The 10,198-nt window shown below is 36.3% G+C and overlaps 1 protein-coding gene across 2 annotated transcripts; it reads left to right on the top strand.

Annotated features, from left to right (window-relative positions):
* Positions 1 to 7,568: 7,568 nt before the first annotated feature.
* Positions 7,569 to 9,997, top strand: LOC104427673 (MDIS1-interacting receptor like kinase 2). 2 transcript variants are annotated; one of them, XM_010040731.3, is made up of 2 exons: positions 7,569 to 9,231; positions 9,361 to 9,997. In XM_010040731.3, the coding sequence occupies exons 1-2, from the start codon at positions 7,719 to 7,721 to the stop codon at positions 9,726 to 9,728; spliced, it is 1,881 nt and encodes a 626-aa protein (XP_010039033.2). In that variant the 5' UTR covers positions 7,569 to 7,718; the 3' UTR covers positions 9,729 to 9,997. The 2 variants fall into 2 exon arrangements, with proteins under 2 accessions (XP_010039033.2, XP_039160468.1); XM_039304534.1 differs by having other exon boundaries at positions 9,407 to 9,549.
* The last annotated feature ends 201 nt before the right edge of the window (positions 9,998 to 10,198 follow it).

The following is a 10,198-nucleotide window of genomic DNA, read 5'->3' as shown; positions in this document are numbered from 1 at the left end:
TTAGGCGAGGCTGCCGCCCCATCGGCTTGAAAGCCGGAGGCCGGTGGCCGGCCGAAAAAAAAAAAATAAAAAGAAAGGAAAAACTGAAAAATAAAATAAAAATGTTTAAAAAATTAAAAGAAACAAAAAAAAGAATAAAATTTACCAAACGTGTTTCTATTCATTTTTTATTCCCAGAACAAACGTTACCAAACGCGTTTTTGTTCAAAAATTGTTCCCGAACAAAACACTTTTTTTTTTATTTCTATTCCCCGGAACAAAAAAAGAAAAACGTTACCATTCGCACCTTAGAAGTTTTTTGGTAATTTCCTCGATGTGTCAGTGTATGAGTTTTAGTCTTTCTTTTGCTATGAATGTTTGACAGGTGAATACGCTCAGAGGTCCAAAAACATCAAACCAAAAGGGGGTCGAATAGCTAGGCACTAGTTATGCTTGGTATGGGGTCCATTCATATACAACCTTTTTGTTCCCAGGAACTCCTACGGGATTTTTGAGAGGGATAAGGCTGATAATATTATTGGTGAACCATCGGAAGATTAGATTAGAGAATAAGATATGATTTGATTTTGCCATCAGAAGATTAGATTAGAGTAGGAGATATAATTCAATTTTGATTATTCTAATTGCTGGTCAATTGATCCAGTCAATCCATAAGATTAGATATTCGGAATATACAATAGGAAATCTGATTATCTTCTTAATATAGAAGCAAAGTGTGTATTATGGCTTTCAGTAAAGAGCATTTTTCTCCTAGGAAATTTACCTTTGAATAGTTCCTTAATTAATTCCTTTGATTTTCTTCATGGTATTGGAGCAAGAGATCTTGAGTCCAAATTTTACCAGGCTCTTACTTACCTCTCTAATTATATATTTCCATTCTTTAGGCTTAGATCAAAGTTCAGCCTACGAGTGAGGGAAAGTGTTAGAATATTTAAGTAATAAACCACACATTTGTCTAATAGTTTAAATTTTTAGAATAGTCGACTGTGGTCTCACAAGTGTTTAAGTAGCATATATATATATATTTAAGGAAAACTTACATTTATTAGTAAAATGATACATTAAAAGATTCATAAGAAATCTTAGAAATCACCATAACAAAGCAAGCCCATAGAGTTGCAAAACAAACCAAAATCCAGAAATTAAGGTATATCCTTAGAGCATGGTTAGCAAAGGTAAAAATGCATGTTCTTCAAAAACATATTTGTGATTGCATCTAAGCAAAAGAATCGGCAGTCGATCACTGAATCGGACATCATCATCAATGATGAGCATGTTTGAATCTCCATTTATAGTTACGACTTTGCCTTTTGGCGGTATGCACCTAGGTGCAATATCCCCAACACCAAAAGTGTTTTGCATAATTTCTTTTCTCCTTTAGGTTAAAATTGAATTTTCACCTTCAATATAAGGTGAGGATCCTCTAATTTTTTTTTTTTTTGGTTGAGGATAAATAACCTGAGAATGTTCGAATGAAAATAATTGGGGATTTCTTGTACATCTGACAAGTGAAAAATAGGAAGTAAATTATGAGTATTTTAGACTTATCATATCATCCCTTTTTCCCAAGGTCCAACAATGTGATAGGTTGGTTTGGCTTTGAGTCAAATTTTGTGGTCTTATTGCTCTTTGACTTGATACAGAATTGAGTGCAATGGCGCAAAAGATGATTCATATGTCCAATCTTACTCAGCTGGCTCTGTTGTTGTCGCCGTTGCTGCTGTTCCTATGGTTGGTCTTTCCGGAGTCAAATTTGGAAAAATTAAATTTATCTTCTAGACATTATGTTTGCATAAATTTTATAGTGGATGATGCAGAAATAAACCATTGGTAATCACACGGCGTTTCAGTATTATCCGTTGAGATGAATGCATGTTGGTTTTTTTTTTTTTTTTGGTGGCTTAAGGGATTCGTTCCTCTCTTGCATGCTCCTTTTATTCGTCTTTTGCAATGAAAAAACTTGGAACTTGAAGGAGCTTTGGTTTCTAATTTGAGAAGCAGCGACAGTTTCCACTGGAGTCGAACCGCGGAGTAGTGGGTTTTCATTTGACGCTTTCTTCAGGTATTTCCAGCAAGCAATCACTCTCCTATTTCTTGAAATGAGAACACTGTAAAAAGATCAGAGTTGGATGAAGAAAATTACGTCTTCTATTGTTCTTGCAGATGGGCACATTGCAACATTATAGATTTAAGTTTCATGTGACCTTAATAAGGAAGGTCCCGATTTTTCATTTTTCAAGCTAACGGTGAAGGGATGCACGGCTTTCCAGTTCTCCTTTTCTTTTAAATAATGTAATAATAAGAATTGGTCAAGAAGAAAGCCTTAATCATCTTTTCCGTCTTTTGAAGTTTTTTCCGAGCAACATTTTACTCTCTTTTTTTCCACAGAGATCGATAAAGAAGAAAGTCATTAACCGCTGTTGAAACTCAATCATCCAGACCAATTCATATGAAAGAGATCAATTCTGAAATTTATCATTCGATGTTTTGACATTTGAGATTTCACTAAATGTTTTCATCTATTGAAAGACTTTATTTTATGGTATATGGAGGAAAAAATTTAATCATACATACATATATATATATATATGTATATATTATTGTTTGAAGTCTCTCTTTAATGTAGTATCCTTGTCTCTGCTTTTGCATCCGATATTTTATAAGAAGAAAGGTGAGATTGTCATTGGATAATCGTATATTTTTCACATCTTTATACATTACGGTAATATATAAACATTATAGTAAAACTCATTTGATTATGAGCTATGACTTTTTTCAATGAATTGTAAAGGTAGAGGTGATCCGTGCTCCGATTAAGGCGTCCAGCCTAAATTTTCACCAAAGTTCCTTCATCATAAAAGTATGCTTTATGTAAATATTCAAGTGAGACATGACATTATTCTGGCCCATCATGTGTAACACGAGGAGAGTCCATGACTCGCAAGTGAAGACCAGAAAAAGTAAGTCAGGAATTTATCGGTTTAAAAAGAAGTAATAATCAAAGTGGGCTACTGACGAGAAATTACTTGATGCATGAGCAAATGTGATCTTCTCAATGGTATGGCATTCATCATGATGATTTATTCTGGCAATGGCTCGACGAAACTACTATATAAGAAAGATTATGTTTAGTAACTGGTTAATGCATATAAAGAACCTATATGGGACCCAATTATATTTAATAATTTTGGACTGAACTGAATTCAATTCGTACAAATATTAGGTTGAACTGCTGCCCTTGTAAGGACAGAAGATACTATAGTCTGGAAATGAGAGAAGGAAAGCTATAATGTGTGGTCCCGTGCTTGCATCATCATTCCTCCAATGATATCGACTATCACTCTCATAGACTCGCATCGATTGAAGACATGAGCAAATCAATAACTTGGGGTTTGAGTATACTAACACTTAAGTTGATCATTTTTCCACAAATTTGCTTGACTAACCAGGTTAATTTTAATGAAGACTTGGAAAAGTAAGTGGAGCATGGATATTGAAAAATGATCAAGATCCCAAAAAATGCCCTCTCGGTCAAAAGAGCAAGATAACAAATATGATTGAGATTCATCATTTTGTACTGTTTACTCATCATCCCCATATTTTTGAATGTGTGCTAAAAAAAAAAAAGGAAAGATTTATTTCACAATATATTGTCAATGCGAAAAAAAAAAAAAATTTCTTCACAACAAGGCCCAATTTGCCCCTTCATTCGATGGCACTTGAAGCCTATAAGTGAAGTAACCTTTTGCAAGCAACATGGACGACAGATTCACTAGAGAAAATCTTACTGCGCCCCCTACTTAAAAAGAGAATGTGAAAATACAATGAATCTTGCTAATAAGTGGCCTCGAGACACTTGTTAAACATGTTTAATGCAAAAAAATTCGATTTTCAAAATATTAATTGTGTATGTCCAAGGTGCATTATAATTTGCAATATTTTGTTATTGTGTCACTTAACAAATGCCCTGCAGACATTGTTCAAGTAAAATCCTAGTAAAATTTATTCTTGTGCAAGTGGAGCATCAACCTAGTAAAAAGTGAGTAAAACTCTTGAGAAGTTGAGCCATATAGCATGCTTACGCATGAAACTCTTGATAATTTGTTTTTGATGATCACTTTAGCAAATCTTTAATCCTAACATATTTCTAACTCTACATCTCTAGTCTTATGCAAATTTTGATAAAAAAAAAAATCTATTATTGGTATACTTTCATAATATTTTTATTCATGATTCTCTAATAGAACTATGCATATTTTTGGTAATAAATGCTTTAAAAAAGATTATATATATACGTGTAGATTCTATCTCAAAATACCAGCAATTTCTCTCTTTATATAAACTTGTTCAAGAGGAGGTTTTGAAAGAATTTAACATTATAGCGATACCTATGTTGTGATTGGCTCATATTTAACAGATTATATATTAAAAAAATCTCATATGGGCTCTTATTTGACAATAAAAGAGTATTAAAATCGTGTCTTATATATGATCAATCTCAAATTGGTCTCATATTTGACAAATAAATATAATAGAAGATCAACAAAAAAAATCCATCATCGCAGGAATATCTATCTCATTGTTGACTCGCATTTTAGAGTAATCTATTTGAAATCAATCTCATTTTGGCTTAATATTTGACAAATAAATAATAAAAAAATCATATTTATAGTAATATTACATGATCAATAACATACTGAACTAATATTTGGCAAATAAATAATATTAAACGACCCAGGTCATTTTGAATTTATATTTACGCACTTCGGCCACCAGCATTTTATGTTTCTTGGTCAATCTAGATTCATGTATCTTAAATCCCATTGCTCGCATGATTTTTTTACCATCAACTCCAGGAACCTCAAAATTGAGCGAGCAACTCATTCTAGATTTCATTTGCAGAACCCAAGCTCGGCCCCGTGCCTTGACTTGGTCGTCAGGCGCATGCGAAGAATCAAAATGGATGAGTCCAAAGTCGATTGATGTTCCATTTGTACGTGACGCTTTGCGGGTCCTAGTCTGTCGATGTGTTCAGTGTAGACTATTGAAAGTCCCGCGGAGTGCAATAAAAGGAATACTATTGCTACGTGATAACCTCTGTACGAAATGCTGACATGAAAAGATAAGAAATGAGAGAAGAAGACTCATTAGCTTCTTGGTCCCTACCATGATAATATCTTCCCTACGAATAGGTTGTCAGCTAATAATAATGCATAGCACAAGTCTTTTCTCGATAACATGATCATTTTCTACACTCCAACGATTTAATGGTAACCCGAATTGACAGAAAAACGAGACGACAGCTAATTTCTGAATTACACAAAGAAAGACTTTTAATGTCTTATGCTAATAGAAATTGACGTCGATTACAAACACTAACACGCAGGCTTAGATGAAAATTTAAATTAAAGATTTGGCCAATCTATTTTTAGAAAGGATTTTCATGACGGAAACAAAACTTTACATACGAAATGGTGGATTGCACAACCCATTAAAGCCGGTTGCGTTAAAAAAAAAAATAGAGGCTCTGTGGTTAAGATGAATTCAGGACATACGTGACAAGCACTCCACATTTAACTGTTTTAAATTGATAGCAGTAGGTGCATTGTCCATGATTGAGGCTTCATCTAATAATGATTAGCCATCTATAAATATCTTACCAATCTTGTTGTTGAGAACGTGCGAATCTGACAATCTCACATCGTCAAAACCACCCCAAAATCATGGTCTCTTCCTTATTTCTGTGGAAGCCGTCTTCTTTAGGAGTCTTCTTCTTATTCTACTTGCTCTTCTTCGTAAACAACATCACCATCTTTGTTTCCACTCCATTTCATGGCATAGTCGTTTCGGCTTCCTCCGCTTCTTTCACTCCCAATGCGATCAATCATACGGATGAAGTAGAGGCTCTCTTGAAATGGAGATCTAGTCTTGAAGACCACAACCAATCTCTCCTGTCTTCATGGCATGGTAACAACTCTTGCCACTTCATGGGTGTCGCTTGCGATGACTACGGATTCGTTGCCCATCTCAATCTTTCTAATCTTGGCCTGAGAGGAACTTTAAATAGTCTCGACTTCTCGCACTTAACCAAGGTGATTAGTCTTGACTTTTCCAGCAACTCGATCTACGGTCCTATGACCTCAAGTATTGGTAACCTTTCCAAACTCAAGTATCTTAATTTTTATGACAATAGATTGAGTGGAGACATTCCTTGGGAGATTGGATTGTTAGATTCTCTTTCCGAAGTTGATTTTGGCAAAAACAATCTTAGAGGTCCTATCCCTGCTTCACTTGGAAAATTAGGCAACTTAACAAAATTGGGCATACCAGAAAATGACATTTCTGGTCCCATTCCAAGAGAGATAGGTGACCTAAGAAGATTGAAGTTTCTTTACTTATGGAGAAACCAACTTTCGGGATCCATACCTTTAGAGATTGGGAGGCTAACCGATCTTATTGAATTAGATTTTTCTGATAATAAGTTGGTCGGGCGTATCCCTGCTTCACTAGGAAACCTAAGCAGTCTAAATGTTCTCTATCTTTTCCAAAACCAATTTTCAGGGTCCATTCCTCCTTCTCTTGGAAAATTAGGCAACTTAAGAAATTTGAGTGTGGCAAAGAATGATCTTTCTGGTCCCATTCCAAGAGAGATAGGTGACCTAAGAAGATTGAAGTTTCTTTACTTATGGAGAAACCAACTTTCGGGATCCATACCTTTAGAGATTGGGAGGCTAACCGATCTTATTGAATTAGATTTTTCTGATAATAAGTTGGTCGGGCGTATCCTGCTTCACTAGGAAACCTAAGCAGTCTAAATGTTCTCTGTCTTTTCCAAAACCAATTTTCAGGGTCCATTCCTCCTTCTCTTGGAAAATTAGGCAACTTAAGAAATTTGAGTGTGGCAAAGAATGATCTTTCCGGTCCCATTCCAAGAGAGATAGGTGACCTAAGAAGATTGAAGTTTCTTTACTTGTGGAGAAACCAACTTTCGGGATCCATACCTTTAGAGATTGGGAGGCTAACCGATCTTATTGAATTAGATTTTCTGATAATAAGTTGGTCGGGCGTATCCTCGCTTCACTAGGAAACCTAAGCAGTCTAAATGTTCTCTATCTTTTCCAAAACCAATTTTCAGGGTCCATTCCTCCTTCTCTTGGAAAATTAGGCAACTTAAGAAATTTGAGTGTGGCAAAGAATGATCTTTCGGTCCCATTCCAAGAGAGATAGGTGACCTAAGAAGATTGAAGTTTCTTTACTTATGGAGAAACCAACTTTCGGGATCCATACCTTTAGAGATTGGGAGGCTAACCGATCTTATTGAATTAGATTTTTCTGATAATAAGTTGGTCGGGCGTATCCCTTCATCTATTCAAAATTTGAGCAATCTTGTAGAATTAAATTTGTCTAATAATACTTTGATTGGTTCAATCCCTGCATCAATTGGAAACATGGCCAATTTAACTATGTTGCGCCTTAGAGATAACAAATTTATTGGTTCCTTGCCTCCTGAAATTAATAAGATGGTTCATTTGAGTATTTTGGATCTTTCTAATAATAAACTTGAAGGGCAGCTGCCCGAAAATATATGCCTCGGGGGATTATTGCAAAATTTGACTGTGACTAATAATCATTTCACAGGTCATATCCCTAAAAGCTTGAGGAATTGTACTTCATTAGTTAGAGTGAGGCTTGAAGGAAACCAACTTACTGGAAATATAATGGAGGCTTTTGGAGTATATCCGCAACTGAATTATATGGACTTGAGCCACAATTATTTGCATGGTGAACTTTCATGGAAATGGGAGCATTGCCACAATTTGATGAGCTTAAAGATATCGAACAATAACATTTCAGGTGAGATACCCCCGATATTTGGAAGGATGACTCAATTACAATTACTTGACCTTTCTGCAAATAATTTAAGCGGAAAGATTCCGAGGGAATTGGGAAGCTTGCAACTACTACTAGATCTTATCCTTAACAACAATGGCATCTCGGGAAATATTCCCCATCAAATTGGATTTTTGTCTCGACTAGAATATCTCAACCTAGCATCAAACAATTTGAGCGGAGCCATTCCACCACAGCTTAGCCTATGTACCAACTTGCTGAGCTTGAACCTAAGCCAAAATAAAATTAAGAGAAGCATTCCTCCTGAGATAGGCAATTTGCAATTCCTAAGCGTTCTTGATTTGAGTCAGAATCTATTGACCGGAAGAATATCACCAGATCTAGGAAAATTGAGAGTCCTAGAAACCCTAAACGTCTCCCACAATGGCCTCTCTGGTTCCATCCCGCATAGTTTTGCTGACTTATGGGCATTAACTTTTGTTGATGTGTCCTACAATGACTTGGAAGGTCCTCTCCCAAATGTCAAAGCTTTTAAGATGGCTCCATTTGAGGCAATTCGGCATAACAAGGGGTTGTGCAGGTTTGTGGTTGGATTACAGAAATGTTATATTTCTACCATGAGCAAGAAACACAATCAACATAGCGGAGCTAGAATTTTCATTATTCTCGTTCTCTCATTCTCGGGATTCCTCGTCCTCTCTTCCTTCTTGATTGTCCTCATAATCATTTATTGCCATCAAAGAAAGATTACCAAGAGAGAGAGGAATGCATCGATAGAGACTAATGATTTAGATTTCTTGCACGTTCTGAGTTTTGATGGCAAAAGTTTCTACGAGCAAATCGTGGAGGCGACAGAAGGATTTGACTCCAAGTACTATTTGGGAGAAGGGGCCTATGGCGTTGTTTACAGAGCTGATCTACCCACAGGTCAAACTGTTGCAGTCAAGAAAATTCCATCGTCCCGAGAAGATGAGACCGTCAACATCGTTCTTTTTGAAAGGGAAATTGAAGCTTTACAGAATGTTCGCCACCGCAACATTGTGAAATTTTATGGGTTCTGCTCTCATGCACAACATTGTTTTCTGGTATACGAGTTCATCGAAAGAGGGAGCTTGAGAACAATTTTGAATGATGATGACAGAGCATCAAAGCTTGGTTGGGACAAAAGGATAAACATGGTTCGAGCAATTGTGAATGCATTGTCATATATGCATCACGACTGTTTTCCTCCATTGATACATCGAGACTTAACTAGCACCAACATCTTGTTGGATGCTGATTTCGAGGCTCACGTTTCAGACTTTGGCACCGCAATATTATTGAGGCCAGATTCCACCAACTGGACTGCTATTGCCGGCACAATCGGATACATCGCTCCAGGTAATGTTCTTTGTAGAAGCATATTAATTTACTATCATTGGAAATTCCGTAATTATGTGAAAGCAAATGTTTGAGTCTTTAATTACAGCTAACAAGATTATCAATGGACTTTGAATCATTCAATTGCAGAGCTAGCTTATACCAACATTCTGACCGAAAAATGTGATGTATATAGCTTTGGAGTTGTAGTACTGGAGATAATTATGGGAAAGCATCCAGGAGATTATCTCTCATTGGTATTTTCATCCTCTCAATCCGAGTTGCAAACCCCATTAAAGGATGTGCTGGACCAACGCCTCTTACCTCCGACAAATTGGCATGCGCAAAACGTAATCTCTGTTGTGGCACTAGCACTCGCATGCTTGCGGACCAATCCTCAACTTCGACCGACCATGACACAAGTCTCGCGAGAGCTTCAAGTTCAAGCACCACTGGTTTTGCCGTTCTTCAGGGTCACCTTAGAACAACTTCGTGATCTCGATGGCAGGAACTTTTAAACAGCATTCGGGAGGTTGCAAGTTTCTGATCGAGTTACTGTTGTGTGTTCACCTTTTCCGGCTTCTGTGTTTGGCAGTAAGATGTCGATTAGTTAGTTATAGAACTTGGAAGATGCATAGTCTAAATGTTTTTTTTTTGTAGGAGTAGAATGATAGTTAATTTTCCTCCTTTCATGTAAGCAAGCATCTATTCATAGTTGATATAAATCACCTGTTTCTTAACAAAATCATCTGAACTTGTTTAAAATACCATCTCACATATCACATTACAAAGTTTTGTATGTGCAATTGTTCTGGGATACTTCACAGTTTTCAGATCATTATGTTCGGGGAAACAAGTATGAAAGAAAGCAATCAGACTTACATAACACGAGGACAATGTTTTCGACATAATAGCCCATCAAAAATGAATTTGCAGGGCGGTTCTTGCTTTTTGAGCAGCCAAAACCGAGATTGGAATTTTGGGACGT

The sequence above is a fragment of the Eucalyptus grandis genome, chromosome 11 (genome assembly GCF_016545825.1).
Source record: "Eucalyptus grandis isolate ANBG69807.140 chromosome 11, ASM1654582v1, whole genome shotgun sequence".
Taxonomy (NCBI): Eukaryota; Viridiplantae; Streptophyta; class Magnoliopsida; order Myrtales; family Myrtaceae; genus Eucalyptus; species Eucalyptus grandis.
Note: the sequence above shows the minus strand (reverse complement) of the source record. Positions and strands in the feature narration are given on the sequence as shown.